Source organism: Ceratotherium simum, chromosome 7, assembly GCF_057802395.1.
Source record: "Ceratotherium simum simum isolate JZ-2026a chromosome 7, ASM5780239v1, whole genome shotgun sequence".
NCBI lineage: Eukaryota > Metazoa > Chordata > Mammalia > Perissodactyla > Rhinocerotidae > Ceratotherium > Ceratotherium simum.
In genome coordinates this window covers 76,580,455-76,602,368 of record NC_141906.1, presented here as the reverse complement: position 1 = coordinate 76,602,368, position 21,914 = coordinate 76,580,455, and the positions used below count along the sequence as shown (strand labels likewise).

At 51.7% G+C, this 21,914-nt stretch overlaps 1 protein-coding gene across 4 annotated transcripts in view; it reads right to left on the bottom strand.

Annotated features, from left to right (window-relative positions):
- Nucleotides 1-21,914, bottom strand: part of PKNOX2 (PBX/knotted 1 homeobox 2) — a 186,457-nt gene that overhangs the window by 66,786 nt on the left and 97,757 nt on the right. For all 4 annotated transcript variants that reach the window (XM_087433884.1, XM_087433886.1, XM_004438429.2 and 1 more), the window contains one exon: nucleotides 10,928-11,036. In XM_087433884.1, the coding sequence (XP_087290010.1) occupies nucleotides 10,928-11,014 (87 nt within the window). In that variant the 5' untranslated portion in view covers nucleotides 11,015-11,036. The remainder of the gene's footprint in view (nucleotides 1-10,927; nucleotides 11,037-21,914) is intronic.

Here is a 21,914-nt window from a genome sequence, read left to right as displayed (position 1 = left end):
GTGTGTCCACAGCCGGTCCTAGAACCGGCCACTCCAGACTACCAGCCCTCCTCTCAAGGAGACCTTAGAGCACTTTGGAGATCCTGCCTCGGCAGCAAATTGGGGACAGGGTGTGGGTATGGCATCATACAGACGGGGGTCGGGGGGGCTGCCCCCTTTTTCAACAAGGGAAACTGAGGCACAGAGGAGGAGAGGCAAAATTGACCAATATCTTGAGAGCTTTGCAGGCGATCAGAAAAGCCTCAGAGAGTAGAAGGAGCAGGGGATCCGAGGCCCTGGGTTTGATGTTCCTTTGTCAATCACTAGCTATGCATTTTGGGGCAAGTGTCCTGACTTCTTTGACCCTTGGGTTCCTTATCTGTAAAAAGCAGCCGATAATACCTACTGCACAGGCTATGAGGATTAATCAAGAGAACAGGATAATGAAGAATGGACAGGAAGGTGGCAGCATTCCCTAGAAGACCTGCTGGCTATGAGCTGTGGTGCCGTGTCCAGAACCTACACAGGGTTCTATGGTTCTGATCTCTTACCCGAGGGTCCTTTCTTGGGGCAAAGACCCAGTGGGCACCACACCACATTCTTGCCTCCCATAGAGGCTACAACCCCTAGACTTCTCTCTGTCACCTAGCTGGAACCAGCCCTACCTTAAGCTTGGAGTGAAAGGGCCCTGCCCAGATTCCTGGTTTGTGACACCTTGAGATGCAAGTTCCTGACCAACTGCACCCCCATCCTAAATTAGAGTGGGAAAAGTTGGGGGTTGTAAGCTGTGTGTGTAGGAATGCAAAATCTGGAGGGGCTGAGAGATCCAGCCACCCTGACAGTCTAGTCTGACCATGCAAATGAGCAGGAGACGCTCCGTGGTGTGGTGTGATTTAAGAATGCTGGGAAGTACATCTCACCTGCCTACCTCCATTAATGCTGGAATGCCCCATGGATGCTTTTGTTGCTGTTAAGCATCTCCTTTTCCCAATTGGTAGGGGAGAGTGGCATCTTATGTTCTAATGAGCTAATAAAATATCTCGATAGGCTTATTATATGCTGAACAATAATCCTGGGCAATAAGTTATCGTCACCCCCATTTTACATATGAGAAAGTAGAAGCCTACAGAGGTGAAGAAACTACCAGTGATCACAGAGTTTGTGCAAAGGTTGGGGCAAGAACCAAGGGCTTTCTGATTAAATCACACCGTGTGAATTATGGTATTTAATGACATTTTTTTTTGAAGAGGAGAATGGGAAGTGAGTGAAAAAGGGGGCAGAAGAGGAAGGGAGCTAGAATCAGAATGAAGCTTCCCCTTTCAGCACCTGCTCTTGGGTTCTCTATCCAGTTCACCCCGACCTCACTGCCGGCTCAGTTTCCCCCATCCCCCAACAAACCTCTCATACGTGAGTTCAAGTCAATTCCCCAAACACTGGTCCTTCCGTGTGGAACCCAAGTAGGAGGTCCCCATGGTTTATTAATTGACGGTGGCTCAATGCTACTGTGTTCACTTCCCTCAGAGGTTGCGGAGGAGCCTGACCACATGGGGCTTCATCCAGGTTGGCCCATGCCTCCTGCCAGCTTCCATTCAAAGTTCCTCTCTTTTGCTCATGGGAGATGGGAGCACGTGGCTCAGAATAAGGGATGACGCTAGAGTCTTTCTAGCACCGCACAGAGGTGGTTTGCAGGAGACATTGGCATCAGATAGAACGGAATCCCGCCTTTGCCCCTCACTGCTGGGCAACCTTGGATATGGAACTTTCCCTTAGGGGCTTCAGTCTCCTTATCTGCGAAATGGCAGGGATGCTCCCCACCTCCCATCACCATCGTGAGGATTGCTGTCTCCCTCAGTGGACGCTGGCTGAGCAGCAGCAACGGCTCAGGCCCTCTGCTCTGTGCTTCCCTGGCCCTGAGCACACCGTTTAGCCACATCTGCTTCCTCGTCTCTCTCCTCCACTAGACTGTGGGGTCCTGGAGGGCAGGCACCACATCTTCTCTGTTGACTGTTGTAGCCACAGTGTCTGATACAGAGAGTGTCCGAAATAGCTACTGAATGCAAGGATGATTGGCACAGAATGGGTAGGCCTTCCTACCAAATGGTACCTTTTTAGCTACAGATTTACCTTCTTGACTCTGAATATCTCAGGCCGCAACGGAGAAGTTACAGTCCCTGACCACATATTTCTTGGAAGCTAAAGATAACGGGACACAACATGGTGTGCTGGCATGAGCATCTACTTTGGCTAGACTGTCTGCCTGTGTGACTTGGGCAAGTTACTCAACCTTTCTGATCGATGGTCCTCATTTATAAAATGGGATAAAATACCTAAGGTACAGAGTTGATAGAATTAAATGAGATAATGTATGCAAAGAATTAAATGAGATAATGTATGCAAAGAATTAAATGAGATAATGTATGCAAAGAATTAAATGAGATAATGTATGCAAAGCAGCTGGCATTAATAGATTCTCAGCATATGGTGGTTATTATTAACATAACCCACATAACCTGCAGCCCACGCTCAGCTGCTTTTGCTCTGTCCTGGGGCCCTGCCCCCACTGAAGGAACCTGCTCTCTTGGAAGCGCCCAGGGAGTGGGGCAGGCATAGGCTCAGGCGCAGGGAGAGGGGGCTGTGGTGTCGTGAAAGGGACATCACTTATCACCAGCTATGTCACCTTGGGCAAGTGACTGCTCCTCTGAGCCTCAGTTTCCTTATAAGGTAAAAGTGGAGCTAATAATACCTCTTCCCAGAGTCCCGTGAGACCCCATGTGAGGGTGCACTGCACACAGTGGGTGCTCAGGAAATCCTGGTTTCTAAGCATTTTAATGCTTCCTTTTCCTAGCCTTCTCCTCTGAATCCAAACCCTGCCCCCATCCACACCCTGCCCTTGTCCGCCCTCGGCACCCACACCTCCCACGTCCCCCTCCATACACCTTTCCCCCCACAGAAGGCCTTGCTCCTTGTGACTCTTACACCCTTGTATCTCTCACAGGGTCCTTTCTGCAAACCCTGGACAACCTAGGCCTGCACCTTCTCAGCATGACTCAGCACAGACACTCCTCCTAGGGGACACCCCCTCTTCTGAGCCCTCCATCTGGCCCCGGGCAGGGTGGGAGCTGCCCACCACACCACTGGGAGCCTTGTGTTCTGGAGAACGTCAGGGGCTGCACAGGTCTGGCCCACTAGGGGCCGCTGAGGCTCCAGCAGGGTTGGGCCGGGCTTGCTGGGGAGCTGGCACTCTGCAGCACCAAGGCACGCCGGTAGGGCGGGATCTGGTTTCCTCACAACCAGGAGAGAGTCCAAGGACCTGGAGGAGGTCACAGCTTGAAGCCAGTTGGTAAATATCAGGTTTGGCCTGAACAGGTGGAAGGCAGCAAGAGGCATGGCTGGTGTTTTTAGGGGAGAGCACAGCCCACAGGGCGCTCCAGGCCTAGGCCTGCTCACTGACCCTGGCCTTGTCTCAGGTACAGCACCCCTCCCCGGAGCCTGCACCCCAACAGACTCTCCTATGTAGGGTTGCCTGAACACACCCGATGATTTACATCTTTATGCCTTTGCTCCCACAGCCGTCTCAACAGGAAATCTCCACGTCTCCCAGCCCTGCCTCCCTCCCGCCCATGTATAAACCTACCCCTTTTCCAGAACTCAGCTGGAGCACTGACTCTTTCAAGAAGCCTTTCAGAATTCTTCAACCGCCCCCGCCCCCAGATCCAGGTGGCCTCCAGCCCTGCCTCCTCTGTATATGTGTCTAACCCTAACTCCTATAACACTTCAGGGCCCTTACTTGTCTGTCTCCCTGAGTGGACTGGTTTCCCAGCTCCCATCACCATGCTGGCTCATGGTTAGCTCTCAATGTGTTTGCTAAGTGACTAAATGACTAACTGAATGAGGGAATAAGAGAGTGATGTGTTAAAAGGCTTAGGGATCTGAAAAGGGGAGGGGTCAATGAAGGCTCCTTCAAATATCCCCCAACCTAGTCAGTTCAGGGAAAGGAAGCGCTGGCAGCAGAGCTGGGGCAGCCCAGTTTAGCTTGAAGAGGTTCCTGCAGGCTAGGTCACCTACATTCTCATCCCAGGGCCTATCCGAGAGAACAAACTACAGAAAAGTTAACTTAGTGGTGTAAAATGGGGGTCTTAATTAATTTTAAAAGGGTTTGTAGGCAATGGCTTACAAAATGAGGCTTGTAAAATGTTCCCTGGCCCAGCCTGCACGTCTGGGGTATTACTGAGGTGTGGCTAATAGGAGGAAGGCTATGGACTTGGATCCAAGTCTTTCACTTCCCAGCTTTGTGTACTTTCCTGGGAACTGTCTGCTCCCCACCCTTCCCATCCATCTCTGGAGGACCCCTCCCTTGTGTAATAGTCCCAAACCAGTGATTTCCAGTAGGCCTTTTTGGGGCCATATCAGAATCTCACTGTGTGTGTATGTGTGTGTGTGTGAAAGGGGTGTGTTTACAGCCAGAAGCTCATATTTGATATGCCTACTGTGTTCCTAATAAAAAGCAGAGTAATTAAAGTTCCATCCAATCTTGGCTCCTGGAGATGTACAGAAGACAGAGTGAAAAATCAATGTCAGGGTCATGGGTGAACAGAGACTGGGAACCACCCGGGGAACTACCCTCTACTTTTCATACCCACGCTATCAACAATCCTGTGAGACAGGTGGCAGAAGTTATTCCCATTTACCAACTCAGAAACTAAGGCCCAAAATGGACCATCAGCTCCAGGAGGGCAGGAACTATTAGTTTTATACCCAGTACATAGCACAAGGCCTGACGACCCACCGACAGCACTCGGTATATATTGAATGGATGAGTGAATGGGAGAAATGGGACTGAAATTACTTGCTACATGAGTATAATTCATCAGCAGCAGAGCTGGAACAGGTCTAGAATTCCTGAATTTCCACTATGTTGAGTCATCCCACTCTTCCTCCTCCAGACCAAAAACTCCAAAGACAATGAGCACCCTTGGACCCTTACTCACCCATCCCCCCTCCTGCCCCACCACACAGACACGAGAGCTCCTAGAAGATTGCGCCGGGAAGGGAGGCAAGGCAAGTCCAAGTCCTCCTCAGGCCCGCTGCTGACTTTGGTCACCTGTTCCCTGATTTATTTTAAGCTTTGCATACTGGGCCATTAACTATTTTTGTAACTGTTTAGGGCACTCATCTTGCTTGGAGGTGAGAGCATAGACAATAAAATCTCTGTGTTTTTGGTAAATATCAGAATTAAAGTAGTAAGTTCATCAAATAAAAAACCTAGACAAGGCCATTTGAGTGTTTCTTCACAAGCTTACAGGTCATGTTGCCAGCTCACTGTCTCCTAAGTTGGGGCATGAAGGCCCCATGGTCGGACCTGGAGGTTGTTTCTGCTTTTTACACGTGAAGAATCCAGGTCTTGAGTGAGCTAGAGTTCAGGGATATGTACAGTTTAAAGACATGGGTGGCCCAAGCAGGCCAGGGAGAGTGGTCATTATGCATAAAGAGAAGAAAAGCCCTGCAGAAAATAAAAAAGCAAGAGGAGTCCATTTGGATGAGCCAAAGCAAGGGAGGGCAGGTCACCCATATGGTCCCTGGGGTGTTACCCCCAGGGGCAGAGGGAGCTGTCAATCACCACCACAGAAAAGGCTTAGGGGGACTTTGAAAGCTGCTGAATTAACTCTATTGCTGCAAAGCGAATGTGTTTCACAGGCAGCTGAGCAGAGGGCCCTGCAAGGCAGGGGGCTCCAGCCCTTAAAGAGATGAGAGGAATGTAAAGTGTGAAAACATCTGAACCCACTTCTGCCTGTCACAGCTGCGTGGCCTGGATGGGGGCCATTCACAGCCAGGGGCCCCAGCCACCCCCTCTGCCTCCAGTTAATGAAACCAGCATGGGGATCCTAATGACTGATCAAAGCCCATCCAGCTTCCCCAGGATGTCTGCTCCCCCAGCCCCGCCCAGAGTGAGAATAGCGCTAGGACAGGGAGGGAAAGAAGATCCTCGGAGGACAAGAGAGACAGTCTGGCCTGGTCTGGCCTCCCCTGACTGGCTGGCCCAGCCTTAGCCTTCCTCTTGCAGGACAGGAGAAATAGCATCATCTTGACCCCAGATCTCCAAGCAGTTTCCCGGAGTCCTGAACGCCATTCTCCTGACTCTGAGGGTTGCAGGGAGATGGAGAAGGATGGAGAAACACAGCTTTTGCCAAAGGGTCCCAAGCAAATGCTTGACTTCCTTCCCAAGTGAGCTTCCCGTACTGAGTTCTGACTTTGCCTGTCTCGCCTCCCTCTGGTCAATAATGAGGCTGCATCCTTGGTGAATTGCCAAACTCTTTTAATATCACCCATCGTCAAGTCATCCTACGTAAGCACCTCGCTACCTACCTATTAATTTTCTCCTAATCTGAACTGTTAATTGAGTGCCCACATTCAGAGGGGGCTGTGCCTAGTGGGTCAGACAAGGACCCACTGGGATTTCTGCTTTCTAGTCAAATGCTTATGCAGCCTGACATGGTGGGGACATGCAGACAGAGGAATACTAAACATTGAATACATGCATAAATAGACCAGATAAAATATTTGTCTCGCCTATAAGCCAAGGGCAAAGACATTTGTGGAACGGTAGGTATGTGTCTAGGTTTGAGGAAGAGTGGCGAGAGGTGGCTGATAGCAGGAGTTCTCGTGCGTAGTAAGGTGAGGGTGGAGAAGCTGTGCTTCACTAGAAAATCCAGATGGCGTCCTGAAATTGCTGGTGGAGCTACAGAAGGGAGAACTTTGCTCTGTGGGTGATGTTGCATATGGAATGCTACAGGAAATGGGTGGACTTGAATGACATTTCAGAGGTGAAGAGACTACACAAGTGAAGGGTATCTGCCTAGAAGGAGTGAGAGGGGGCTTGTGTCACCACAAAAATTCTGGGAGGGAGACTGGAGTGACATGTGCTGGGAGAGGGAGCAATAGTGGAGAACATATTCAAGAGTTCCATTAGGATCAGAGGGGTGCTGGGGCAGTGGGAGGAGGGGGGTGTGAAAGTCCACGTGACAGATGGCCAGCTGTGGCAAAGATGCAGAATGGAAGGAGGGTGATGTAGGAATTCACACACTCTGTTGAACGGAGGGACCACACACCTCGTTCACATCCAGGTCTCCCTGGAGACAATGTTTTCATTAAACAACCGTTGTAGAATTCCTTGATCCCGATGACTTGCCCTTGCCTCTCAGGGCCTAAAGTAGGGGTCTGGATCAAGGGCTCAGCTACAGCATGCAGAATTGAGGTACTGCAGTTAGACAGCAGAGGGTGCTGCGACCTCAACAGAATTTAACAGGAAGCCACCAGAAGGAGGAAGCAGGCCACCAGAAGGGTTCCAGTGGGTTGTTGCTTTTGCAGTTTCTAAACTTACGGTCTTTCTTTAGTGCACAATAAACACAGAGTGACATCCTTACAAGTAATCACGGAGTTTCCCCAAGATGGGCTGAAACAAAACCAAGGGGCCGGAAGCTGCTTGGCCATCATAACGCTTGGCTTGTGCCCAAACAGCATGGGGCCATAACCATTAACACTTCTCTACTGAAATGGGAAGAAAAAAAAGCCTCCCTCATTTTTAATAACTTTATTCCCCAAACTTCAAAAATGAAATTGCCAACTTAAGAACTTGCCTCGAAAAAAAAAATTCTAATTTATTATAAAGAAGGTCCGGGGCTTGGGAATTTTTTAATGCAGGTTCCTAATTTTCCAAAGTGAGATTCTCCTGTGCATTTGAATAGATTATGCTCAGTATTGCTAGCCCTTAGCACAACGGGAACATTATTAAAATGACTGCATGGGTCTCAGAGGAAGGGCTCTGCTGCTCGCTTCCTTTTTCATTTGGGGGACTTCATATCAGAGACTGTCCATTTTTGCCTGTGGAAGAAACTGGGTTTCTGAGGAGGTGATATAGAGATGTGCTCAGCTGTCCAGGCCTTGAGGAAACAAGTCGTACCAGGTCCAGAAGTAATGAGATTAGACCTAAAGGAACGAGGAGAAAGTGGGGAATCCTTCCAGAGAGCCCCATTTAGGAAGTGATTCCCCTGTGTGCCTGACCCATGTTCCTATTAGATCTGGCGTCCCTGAGGACACCGAGTGTCAGAGAGCAGCTGGCTCTCTAGGATATCGAGCATTACGAGGGCAATGGAGCAGGGTGTCCCCTGAGAAGCTGGGCTCAGCCACTTGAAAGCACAAAGAGAAGAAAGCAGGAGGACCACAGCAAGTTCCCCAGCAGAAAACCCACACAGAAGAGTCCTATGTTCCATTCCCATGTGGGAGCCACTCCTAGAAGCCCCAAAGAGTAGAGAAGAGGGCCCCCCCTGAAAGTCACTTGGCCTCAAAGTCTAGCACTCTCTGGAGAGAAGAGCCTCTCCCCAGGAGTAAGAGGTCTTTGTTCTGGGGACCTTCCACACCTCCTCCATCCCACCCATTCCATCCCTGCCCTACTCCTCCCCGTGATCACCATCCTGGTCAGTTTCCCTGGGAACAAGCTCAGCCCAGGGAAGGCCCATGGCAATCTAGCCAGAGCCTAGTGGTCTAGCCAAAGACCCCAGACTTTGGCCTGGTCACTTTTCCAGGGACACTGAGACTTCCTGTCAGACACTTCATTCCTAGACCTCTGAGGGTACACGTGGATGTGTGGCTTTCCCAGGACAAATTATTCCTTTGCTGTAAATGTGAGAATTTTCATTGGTGAAGTCCTGGTGGCTCCTCAGAGAGGAGAGCCTTGGGACAGTCCCCGCGTCAGGCTTCTGGTCTGTGGCTCTAGATGCGGAACTGGAGCCTCCGTCCCCCAAAAGGCTAGAGCAGCTCAGTGGTGGCTTCTGGGGGGCTGAGAGCCCGTAGCACGGCAGCCCCACCTCCATCACCTCCCTCAGCAGCGGGGATGTATTAATTCTCAGCTGTATGCTGAGACTGCAGTTAGGCTCCTCTGCTTAGCTACACCCAGATCCGCATTCTTGGACGACACAGGCCCTGGCTGCAGCTCTCCTGCTAATCCCCACCAGACCCAAACTTCTCCCAGCTGCCCAGGCAGGCAAAACGGGGTGGGTGGGAGGGAGGGAGGCAGCAGCCACCAGCTGTGCTCTCTCACCTCTTGGCCCTACCCTAGTCTGTCCCTGAGCCTTGGTTATGGGGGTGTGGGCCTTTGCACGCACCACCTGCTAAATACAGGAAGTGTCCCTGTGTCCATTCCCCATTCCTACTGTGGAGCAGAGCAGTCTCCAGCTACAAAAGAAATGGAGCTCAAGATCCTGCCTCTTAATCAATACCCCAGGGGTCCCCACACTGCCTGAGCAGACGAGGGAATGGGTCAGCATCTACTGAGGAAGGAGGATGCTTGCCCCCGTTATGGCCTCTAGGTTCCTAGGTTTCCACCAGGCCCTGCCTCTATCTGCACTTCAGTCTGGGATCTGGGACTATAGAGGGAAGGACCCTGACATAATGTTGGACACCTGGAAGCTTTCGAATAGACGACCTGTATACATGCCAAGCCCAACCCCGTGGTCATTCATGGAGCTGCTGACGTGGGCAGAGGGTTTGCCAAATGTGAGGTTAGGTTGGGGAGAGCCTACGAAGGAGCATGGAGTTGATATGTGGGAGCAGGAGGGGGGAACAAAAGGTCCCGTGCTCAAAGGTCGGTGAATGACGAGTGCTGTTGGACTTTCAAGGGGAGAGGAGTCAGTGGTGGTCCGCATGCCAGACACTGTGAAGGGTTAATTTCACGGAGGGATAATAAGGATGAATAGAACAGCTATGCTCCCACTAGGCTGGGGGTGTCAGGGCCATGAGACCTAATGTGAGCAAAAGTCTGCCCACCCTACATCTGCATCTTAATATCCTTTCCATGCTGCACAGATGTTCTGTGTGGTCCATGAGAAGGGATGTGTTTGAAAGGCTAACGAGTGAGGGATATCTGGGCAGGTCAGAGAAGGCTGTTGGAGAAAGTGAGGATGATTGCCTGGCACACAGTAGGCACTCACTGCACATTGTTAAATGAATGAATATTCTAGCTGGCTGCGTTTTACATTATTGTTGCTCAATAAATAATTTTTGATTTAATATTGACTTGGGACACCAGGGTAGAGAAAACAGGAGCGTGTGAAGGTAAAGATCAGAGAATGGAGCCTTCCGAGAAACCACAGCCACGTAACTAACTCCAAGTCTCAAAAGATCCAAGTCTGGAGGGGAGGCCCACATGGGGGAAGCAAAGAGCAGAAGCGATCCTCTCAAGGACTGTGGGAGCCCAACCCACAAAAGCTGGGCTAGGCTTCCAGAAGGAGGAAGAGACAATAGGAAGACAGGGTGAAGCCAGTGCCTTCTGCAGAAATTGCAACCAGGTGGGAGTAGCAGGAGAACTTTGGGGGCTGCTGTGTCTGAGCTGGGAACCAGAGGGAAAGGGTTGGAGGGTATACAGAAATAGTCCTGGCCTTTTTCTGTAGAGAAGCCGAGCAGACATCTGAAGAGAAGGGAGCTTCCTCCAATAGGCAGATAGAGAAGGACTGGACGTAAGGGTCCAGTGACGAGTGAATAGGGGGGTCAGTACAAAGGACCCTCTAATTAAGAAGTTTCCCAAAACACTCACAGGCAGACACGATTTACCTGTTCCTGGATCTCCCCAAGTGAGGCAGTGGGTGTGTTTGGCTGACGTCTGCTCTGCCCTGAAGCAGGGTGGGGTGGGGACAGGACCACGACTAGGTGCTCTAGGCAACAGTCCTAGGTGCTGGCGACAGAGTGACCCATGTAGGGTCTGAACCTGGTATTGTGTCAAATGCAATGGCTCCCTCCAGGGGTCTGTGTTTGCTAGGCTTTCCAGACAAGCCCCCCCAGGCCCGATGCGGGAAGAGCCCAGAGACGGCCAGGACATAGCTGAGGGAGGCCTAGCCCTGCCCTCCGCCCCAGGGAAGGCCACCGCACCCCCTTCCCCGTCTGGTCAGTCGACACTCACCTGCGGGCTGTCCTGGTAGGGTGGGGGAGGGACATTCTGCGTGGCCATCATCGTCAGAGCAGGGGCTGGGGAGGCATGTTGCATCATGGGATTGATTCACATCGAGGATCTGTGGCAGGAGAAAGGGGGCCGCACCGTTAATAGCTGAGCGCAGGGAGCCCTGGGGACCAGCCGGCTGGACGTGTTCTCAGGCTGGGCCACCTGGACTGACTGGATACAGAAGGGCTGGAGGCCCTTTAGGGGAACAAATGAGAGCTGAGGGGAGAGGCCTGGCTGGGGAGGGGCATGCTGTGCTATTTTGACTTGAAAGAACAATGTTCAAATCATACATAAAACAACCTGCACACCCCAGCCATGATTTGTTCAGCGTCAGCTCTGGCCTGGTGGGGGCAGGCTGGGAGGGGGCTTGGCTGGTGGCAGCACAGGGGATTGGAGGCCATCTTGTGGATACCCCACAAGACAAGGGTGCTTTCCCTTCCCCAGGACTTCCGGAACAGCCACCTGCACTCTCAGGGGCAGGAGGCCTCAGGCCCATCTAGTTCCTATTTACACATCTCTGGCTCCAGGGTCTCCAAACTCCAGACTAACCCCTCCCAGGTGAGCTCACCACACCCCCTAGTGGTGGAAAGGGAGGTGGGGGCGCTGGTCCCCACCTCAGACTGGAGGGTGCGGAGCAAGCAGCCCACGGTAACCACTTGGAGATCTTCCGGGAAGGGAAAGAAGCAGGGGGAACATCCAAGTGCCCGAGTGAGCACTTTCTAGGTGTGTGCTTGTGACTATGGGCATATGGATGTGCCTGCACATTCTTTGAGGAAGCCTTCCCTTAGCCTTCGTTCAATATAGAGTCACAGTCACGTGGGGCCAGAAGAGCCGTCAGAGCCAAATGGTCCACTCCCTCTTACAGAGGAGGAGATGGAGGCCAAGAGGAGTGATGTGTGTGTATGGGGTGGGAGTGGTGCTAGTGAAGCAGGGATCAGACCAAAATCTCTTGATTCCCAGTTCCCGGTCTGCTCCACTGTACCACCCCTACCCCATCACCAGTAAGCACGCTGCTCCCACTGGGCATCAAGGTTTCTTCTGAACCAGATCGTGGTGCTGTAAGTGGAGACAGCCTGGCAGTGCCACCCAAGGAAACAGAATGCCCAGAGCTGTTTAGCTACAGTAGGTGCCCTGAAATATTTAGAGCTGGAAACCACAGGCTAGTTGCCAGAGGCAGCCCCGTCGCTCAGGGGGCATGGAGACTCCTGTGAACCACTGTGGGGGGCGGGACCTGTCCTGCTCCTGGGTGGAGGGCACTTGGGAGCACAGCACTCAGACCCTCCCTCCCCTCTCCTCTCCCTCCCCCTCCCCAGGGTCCTTCGAAATGTTCACAGCCTTGAATTCTGCGGGAATTTGAGGTTGTTTTGGAGCTGCCTAAGGAAAGGGGCTGGTCTCCAGCGCCCTATGAGGGTGTGTGTGTGTGAGTCTGTGTATATGTGTGTTGTGTTTCAGTTCTTTTTCAAGAAAAGGAGGAAATAGAAGCACTGGTCTGACCTGAGTCTCCAAAGTCCCAGGTCTGCTTTGACCTTAAGTGCACATGTGGAAGCACTGGAAATTCAGGTGTTCGTTCAACCAATGTTTATCAAGTATCAACTACGTGCAAAGAACTGTGCTAGGGGAGGTGGGAGGATAGATGAAAGGAGGCAAGGTTGTCTCTCCAAGGAGCATTGTTACTAGAGGGAGATGACAGTCCAGCAGGAAAGAAGAAAGTGAGACAGAGGTTCCAGAGGAGACAGCACTGGGAGAGAGGACTTCTCCTGCGCTGAAAACACCGGGACTGCAGGTAATTCCCCTTGGCCTCACTGCTACATCTCCCTCGCCCTCCCTGGCCTTCCTCAGAAGATGGGCCACCATGATGTCTTTGCAACAAAGTCACTCAGGGTCTCCCCCTCTCACATACACTGGACACCAAGATCCAGGCTTTACTTTCGCAAAGAGCGAAGTAGGGAGGCTCAGAAGGGAGCACTGAGGGGAGCCAATCTCTTCAGGCAGAGGACTAATACCTACTTCCATGGCTGCGTTTTTGTTTGGGTGGCGTAAACATCAAGGAAGGCAAGAGTAGAGTGAAGAGGGTTCCAGAGGGAAAAAAAAAAGAGGATACAGACTCTTTGAGACATCAGAAAGAACTTCCAGAATTTAGCGTTTTGAGATATTAAATTGGGTGTGGAATCTTTCTTTTGGACCCTGAGGGAATAAAGGAAAAAGAGATATTTCAGGGGTGTTTTAGGTTCAGCTGTTCCTGGAATTGTGGCAAATGAGATAACATTGGTTGGGGCCTAAGGATCTGCCTTCAGGACCCCTTCCCTGGAGCGCCAATCGTAGATGATCCTTGGTCCGAGAAAAGTGAGCCGCTGTGGGGCTGCAGTGCCAGCAGCCTCCAGAAGAGGGAGCCTGGGGGCAGAGTCTGGGGTGGGAACTCCCTCCTAGGCAGTTTTTCTCCCATCTTGGGGGCAACCAGTTCCCTTTAACCTCGGGTTTCCGTCTTTTGGTAACCTCATTCCACGGATGAGAAAGTCATAGTGAAGGCAAGGCAAAGGAAGCTCAATGAAGAGGATTTGGGCTAAACAGAGGAGTCTTTAATCTTCATTCTTTTGTTCACTAGAGTCACTGTCCCTAGAAATATTTGTAACAGCGTGAGGGCTGCCCTGCCTGGGATAAGGAGGAATGGTTAAGAGTGGTCTGCATCCAGAAACAACCACTGTACAGGCTGAGAGGAGATTTTTCAGTCCAGAGCCCGCCGGGCTCTGGAGCAGGGGCCAGACCCGCCTCCCAGAGGACATAGGAACAATTTTCTGAGGACCAGATGGCCTTTGCCCCTCCCCCTCCCCCTCACTGGGGTCACCACAGGCCACTAGGCCACTGCTCCACTGCCCTCTGGGGGCTTCTCCTGCAAGAGAACAGGAGGCCTTTTCATCAGGGGCTTAAGTTCCCTTCTCTGCTCACTCAGGCACAGAAGCCTCTGGTGACTTGACACTGGGGGAGGCGGGGTGCCCATCTCTGGAAGCTGGCTATTTTCTTCACACCACTCCACCCACACATGCACTACCTGCATCCGTGGGGAACCCCACCAGCTAGGCTTGGGGGCTGTGGAACCACCTGGAGAGGAATCTGGGGACCTGACTTCTCTTGTCAGAGACTCCACAGCTGGTGGGGGGAACTCCCTGAGCAATCGCTAGGTGCTGGGCCCTTTGGGAAAACCTGCGCTTTTTGCACTGCCTTTGGGAGCAGGGAGGAGAGTGGCAGGTCTGAGCTCCAGAAACCCAGCCTCGGGCTTCTGAACATGTGTCAGTGGCTTGGGGAGGCTGCTCTGCCCTGGCCAGAGGCCCCAGCACTCTGTTACCAGACACCAGGGCACTGGAGGGAGCACAGCCAAGACTGCAAATGGAGGACACAGGAGGAACAATTTACCAGGGAAATTTCCCACTGAGGAGAGGCTCACCTCGAAGGACTTTTAATGCTGAAAACCTTTATTATATGACAGCTAGGAGGAAAAAAAAAAAACAACCTAATGCAACACTCAACCCCACAATGACATCCAAGAACAAATAATTTGTGTCACTGATATTATCACCAAAAGGAGCTAAAAATGCCGTTTTACAGAGCTCAGGAGCTGAGTGAGGCGGTGTGCGTGGGTTGGGGTGGTTGAGGGGGCATGAAAGGACATCCCTTTAGGAAGGAGGAACAGGCAGCCCAAGAGCACCCGCTCCCTCTGTCTCCTCACTCTAGCTCCCCAGCCCTGCATGGAGAGGCCCTCAGTCTGGAGCCCAAACTCCAGTGTGTTGATAAACAGGCTTAGAAAAAAATACCAAGCTCATTAGGAAGGAGCTCATTAGGACTTGTTGACATGAAACCCATTAGACCAATTAACATTCCATTAACGGCCTGGGGCACCAAGGGGTTAATGCTGCCCAGCAGTAATTGGGCTGGGGTGCTGGGGTTGGGGGCTCAGGCCCTTAAGAATGGGAAACAAGTGCTAATTGGGAACTCTTTGGCCAGCTTGCCTGACAGACAGCATTTGTTCTTGCCCCCTGACCCTAGCTGAGACTGCACTGTATCTGGTACTGAGGTAGGAGAGGAGAGGACCCTTTGGCTCCTCACTGTCCCACCCCATTGCCCCAGATTGGCGACGGGGCAGGTGGCTGGCACAGGATGGTTTGGGGGGATATTTCCACCCTCTTGGACTCTGATGGTCTTATTTTCTTCATCCCTCCCTCCTCTCCCCCTTTCTAGTCCAGTTTCTCTCTTAGTCTCCAGGGAAGTAAGTCCCCTCCTCTCTCAGATATACATGACCCACTCTTACAAGAGCTCTTTGGAGAAACCAGACTCCTTGAAGCCCCAGAGCCTAATTCATCTGAAGAGTGTTGTAGGTTAGGGCAGAGGATTGTGGGGAGAGAGCACTGGCCCTGAGTCTCCTTTCCTTCCTTCCCTCTCTCCTTCCTTCCCTTGCTCGTTCCTTCCTTCTTCAGCAGGGCAGCTAAGAGGCCCTGCTGAGGCCCCCTGGGAGCCCTTCTCCTCGGTCCTCAGACACACACGAGCAGTATTTTCATTATTTTCCTTCCCTTGCTACAAGTAGAGGCCGTGGAAGTCCCATCCCTTGTCTAGGCCTCAGTTTACTCATCTGTAAACTCCCATGATGGGAGCCTGTGCTTGGGGTCAAAAAGTCTGGATCCCACACCCAGTTCTGCCACTTATCTGTGGCCTATACAAGTCATTTTCCCTCTCAGGCAACAAAATGAGGGCTTTCACCAGAATATTCTGAAAGTCTTTGCCCATGGTTAGCACTCACACAAGCTTTGTTGAATAGAATGGAAATAGCTGCATTGTAGCTTCATTCCAAAGGCCAGCCAGCTCCTGTCTTCTCTTCCTCACTTCTCATTTGAGAGCGAGGGAAGAAGGCCCCTCTGAGACCAGAGAGCCAGGGGTCCTCCGCAGTCCCCCAGCCCAGAAGCCCCCAGGTGGTTACCACTCTCCAACCCCAGGCCGCCCCTCTGAGCAGCTGCCCAGGCCTGGGTTCTGACGTCTAGACAGATTTGCAGGAGGCTAAAATAACACAGTGAACTCAGCAGGAGGGACCAAAGGCTGCATTAGTAACCTGGCTGGCTTCAACTTCTCCCTCCGGAGAGGCGGCCTCAACCCTGGCGCAATCCCGCCATCTCCTTTACTTTCATTCCTCTGAGAGCTTCGTCCCATACGATTGTCTCTGGCCCAGCTCCCCTCCCAGAAGTGGCCTGTAGGTGGCGTGGTGGAGCCCCCTTTAATTGCATTATGTAATAGAACCTGTTTACTAAATCATGTAATCAGTCGCCTTAGGATTTACAGCTTCTGATGTGTATAGAGAATTGGACTTTGAGTCAAATTTAAAAACAAATAAAAATGAGAGGCAGCTGTTGCTGATAGTGTGATATTCATCTTTTGGAAACAAATTCACCCCACTGCTATAAATTATGCCTGGAAAAAAAGTGTTGTTGGTGGGAAGGAGTTGGCTAGGTCTCCTGTGCTGGCAACTCAGAGCGATGCATCTTGAAATAACGGTGTCAATCTGTCACTGATTTCATGTGACTCTGTGGATTTATCTAAAGAAACACAGGCATGCACGCATGCACACACACACACACACACACACCAGGTCTCTTCGCAAAACCCAGTAAGGGCTAGAAATCCTAAGCTGAAAGCTGAGTGTCTAGCGGAACTCGAGGGTCCCCGCACCTCGGTGTGGAGTCAGCACTGGGTGGTGACAAGGGTGAGACCAGTGTGGGGACGGTGGAGAGGATGGAGGCGAGAGAGAGGATGCACCCGTGGGCTGGGAAGCTGTAAAATGTGAGAAGTTCTGGGTGAAATGTTTCAAAGTGAGGGAGCAGTAAAGGGTCTTTGAGGAATGACGGAGGTCCAGCTCCCCAGGCACCCGCCCCCTCACGACACACCAAACATGGGGCCTGTGCCTTTTCTCTCCAGGTGTTCCGGAGCCAGGTGGAAGGTCAGAGGCCCGAGGTGACAGGAATGCCATAGCCTAGCAGATGCTGCTTCCTCACATCTTTCTGACCTAGGGGTGCTGGGGGAAAATGGAAGTCACCTATTCCAAGACCAGGCCCAGAGTGGGGCATGGGCACCAGGAGGGTAATTGTGTCCGTGTTACTGATGGAAGGACAGACGGAGGGGATCTGAGCTGGATTTACACTCAGGATCATACTCCCTGCTCACTACCTGTCCTGAGGCTGGCTGGCTAAAGATCAAATATGAGCCGCCACTCCACTGTTACCCAGGTCCCAGGGGACACTGCACCTGGCACAGAGCCCAAGTCCTTGCAGAATGTCCCAGCCAAGAGGGCCACTTCCCTGGTGCCTCTCGGTTCCTACTTGGAACTCTCAGTGGGAAATAATTCTCTACTGATTTCAGCAAGAGGCAGAGATGACAACCAAGTCAGCAGGCAACTCAGACCTTATCTTGGCCACCCACAGCTCTCTGCACTAATTGTCATTTGCTCCCTTTCTGGGAAGCCTACCCGGGAGGTGGTGCCAGCTCGTGCCCTGTTATCATGACACTGGTCTCCAGGGGACAGAGTGGAGACAGAGCAGAAGCCGCATGAGCTTTGACTAGGACTGCTGGCTTCTGACTCCCTGAGAGATGGGAAAATCTCGGCCTCCCCACCTCTCTCCTCCTTCAGCCCTTACCTGCCACCTGGAGCAAATGGCCTTTAGAAGGAGTAAGAGCCTTCCATGAGACCAGAGAACCTGGAGACCCTCCTGCTCCCCATCCCGGGAGTGTGGCCTCCTCCAAGTGGCCTGTGGTCCTCCTTCCAAGGGCCTCCACATCCTCTCCTTTCCCCACTCTCAAAGCCATTTTGCTGTTTGCTCTTTTCCAGAATAACAATATGTTCCCTGTGTGGCTGGGTCAACAGGTCATTTATGCATTCACTGATCCCAGCCTAGAGATGAGAAAACCTTGCTCTAGAGACCCAGTTCTTGGAGGGAGGGGGGTGGGTATTATCCACCCCAGATCCCTCTGTGTCCACAGGTCAGTGAAGGGAGGCTTACACCCTGGGTGTGAGTGGGGCTGCTGGCGATCACACCCCACATCAGCCTCCTCTCCCCCGACCAGGTTTCCCAGAGAGGAGCCCTGTTTCGCCCTAGTGCCGACTGCCCTGCGTCTCAGATTCACGGGGATTCCCAGCACATCAGGGCCCAGAGTGCTGCAGCTTGCCCTCCTTTATTCCCCCAATTTAGCTATTTCTCAATGTGGCTTCAGAAAAATGGACCCAGGTCAGAGTCAGGAGAGCAGCTCGTGCTCGGCCCAGCCCTCCCTCCTGCCTGGCTCCTGCTTCTCCACACCAGGGCCAGAAAGTCGCAGCCCCTGCTCTTCTCCCTGCTTTGGCTGTCACACCTTTTCTGGCTTCAAAAAGCCGCTGATATATTTTACAAACTGAAACAGCAATTTAATTCCCCCTGATAGCGGCAATTGTCCATTAGATCTTCCTACCGAGGAGCTTAACAATAATTCCTTTCATCCAACTGCTTGCTTCTTCTTGATCTGAGAATCAATCCCATAAATAGCAGGCAAGAGTTTTCACATTACTCTCCCCCTCCAGCTTTTAGCATTTTGATGAAGATTCTCATCTCCTCTTTAAGCACTTTACAACTTGGCAATTTTTCCCCCTTTGGTTCTTTTAAACAAAATAAAACAAAAAAACAGAAAGGGGGGAAAGAAAGCATTCTAGCTCTCAGGGTAAGCACAGAGCTTGCATTCTTCTCACAGAGAAGTGGTGTGCACCTTCTCCTGCCTGGAGGCAGGGGGATGGCAGCAATGACCTCCTGCTGCTGAAAAGTGGGCGCTGCTGTGCCCCAGAGGGGCACCATTAGTCTGGTCCTGAATTTCACACTCAACCACAATTGGGTCCTGCTCTAGCTAGTGATGCTCGACTTAGAACGTTTTCCCCTTTCCAGGAAACCCCTCCCCTGTTGCTGCATCCCAGGAATGGAGGCCAGGAGGTCATCGGAGTCCACGGGAAGGTCTGGGTCAATCCCTCTCCCTGGGCCTGTGGCCAGGTTTCCACCCATCACTCAGACAATTCTCGAACTGGAGATGGGATTCTGCCTCTCTTTCTTGTCTCCAGCCCCTTCATCTCTATCCCAACAGCATGAGTGGGAGAGATAGGGAGGAATAGGTGAAGGAGAGACCTTGAGGCTTTTCGTTCAATCCTTTTTCTTTTCTTTGAAACGTCCAGGCAGCCCCAGTGATCCGGGCAGAGGAGGGCCCTGCAGCTCTTCTAGGGTGCAGCGAGGGTGGACTGCCAGGGCCCCTGGGAGCCCTGGCCTGCTCCCCTAAGACGCTGCCACGTGCTCTCTTGTCTGCACACACACAGAGAAACAAATCTAAAAATGAACCCAGGGACTGAAATCCCCCTCGACAAACCTGATTCCCAGGTTTATTATTATTTGTCGAGAGCTGACAGCAGCCGCTGCTCAGGAACCGAGCTGAGAAAACAACCCAGGCCAGGCCCCTGAGGACCACAACTCAACAGAGACAGATGAACAGCCCAGAGGCTGGGGATCCCAGATGGAAAGAGGGCTTCTGTTCTGCAAGCAGCGAGGCAGCCACCTTCCTGCTGCCCTACCCGCCTTCTCCCTTCCATAAATCTTTCTCTTCTCGGACGCAGGCATGTAGGGAGCTGGGAAGACGAAGGAAAGCAGAAGAAATGAGGGACCACGTGAGGGGTGGGCCAGGAGGGGGCCAGAGCAGCGGGACTGGGCTTGGGTGGGGGGAGTCCTCAGAGGTAAGGAACCCTGACGCCTATGCAGTCTGTCACCTGCGACACTCCCAGATTCTCCTGGAAGCAGAGTATCCTAAGAGGGTCAGCCAGGCGCCTTTTCTCTCTGAGAAGGACTGTAGTATATCCTCTGGCTGGAGGATACCTGGTTCTGTTTTTTAAAAATTGCCTCCAGAAAAAAATGGTCACGAGTCAGGGCTGTGGAAGCAAGTGGTCCTCTGGGCTCAGTTTATCATTGAAAAGCCACTCATCCCTGATACTTCCTTACCCAGCCAACAGATGTCCTTCCCCTGGGCCTTTGTGGTGGCTCAGGTGAAATTGCAAGAAAAAGGAGAGGAGACCAGGTAGAGTCCATAGCAATGGGGTCAGCTTGGGGGAGGAAAGGATGCCCAGCCGGGCCCCCTCAACCCTTGGTCCTCACTGCTGTTTGGAACGAGGGCAGGTACACTGGCTCTGTATTCCTGATCTGTCAGGAGAGGCAGCCCTGGGGAAAGGAGGATGGTGGCTGCCACGTGAGAGGAAGTGACACTGGGCAGTGAGTCCATCCCTGGGCTTCGCCACCCGGCCTCAAGCCCCAGATGAGCAGACATGCCCTCTAACACCTTATGAGAAATTTTTCCTCCATGTCTTTTGCTGTGCTTCTCGTCTGCCAGCAAGGCCTTCTGGATTATACTACCATGCCCTTTCTTTCATCAAAACTTTGCTCAAAACCCTACTCTTCCATGAAGCCTTCCTTCACTTTCCACTCCAGGGCCATCCTCTTACTCAGAGCCCTTCCATCAGGCAGAAATAGGGCAGAGGAGCGGGAATGATTGCCGTGTGTGTTTCTATGCTATGGAAAATCCGCTTCCCGTCCACATGTCCCATCTCGCCCATTGAACCCGATGAACCTTTTCCTTGCATTTTCCTTATAGGGGAAAAAAAGCCTATGCAATATGATTTCACAGAGTCTACCTCTTCATGGAGCCTGAATACATACACAGTTACAGCTTAATTTCTTTGGCTTACTCAGTGAGAATGAGTTTGTTTCTCTGGAGCAAATTTTTACAGGGGCAACATGATAATATAGAAGTCATAACGACTGCCATTTATGGAGCTCTGACCACGCACCAGGCATGGTGCTAAGCTTCTCATACAGATAACCTTGTTTATTTTTGTCAACAACCATATGGTGTAGGCATGATGGCTGTCCCCATTCATGGATACAAAAACTGAGGCTTAGAGAGGTTAAGAAAATTTCCAAATGTGATGCATGGTCTAATTTCAGAGGCTGAATGTTTAACCTAGAAGTCTGAGGGTGGAGGCAGGAAACACCAGAGGAGGAAGAGACCTCTGAAATGAGAGAAGAACAGAAAGCCAAGGCTGATCATGAAAACGAGCGCCTGACTTTGAGTTGGGCCATCCAGCACAGGCACCCAATACTGACTTTCACACTGCCCGAATTTCCAAGGATTATCTTATATCAACACACCTAAATATCTTCCGCAGCCAATTTGGGCTTTTGTACATCAGCTAATGAACACGTGCTTTGTGCCTTTCAATGGTGCGACTGCTTAACCAGCAACAGTTCACTTCTGTTGTCTCTGTCATCTTTGGACAGCAGTGTGTATACAAATTTTCTTGAATATTTTATTGCATTTTGCTCTTATTATTTCATAAAAATGAGTGGAAGATGGAAAACCGAAAGTGCTGATACCAGCAATAAGAAGTAGGGGTCTCATAAACGTGACACACAGAGACAAAGATGGAAACATTAAGTGTGCCGAAAGAGGCAGATCTTGAGTCTCAATCGTAGACTCACTGGACTGTGGGTTCAAGTATGAAGGAAAAGAACAAAATTAAAGAACAAATATGAAATGACAGAAATATATGGTTGAAGATTGCATCTAAGAGGCGATGTGTAATTGGGAATTTGATCATGTGTTTTTGCTGTCTGGGAGTACAACTCCGGGAATCTGTGCTGCCTGAGAGCGCGGGGTGCCTGTACCCTGACCCCACACTCTGCAGCTCGGACCAGGGCTCTGACTCACATCGACTGGGACTCCGTCAATGTCTCCCTCCTGTCAGCCAGGACCGAGAGGCCCTCTGCAGCCCAGGGGGGGTGCGGTGAAAGGAGCGTGCAGTCAGCCTGCTCTCTGTGACTGTCTCCGCTTGGCCTTCTCTCCCCACCCCACCCGTGGTTTTCCA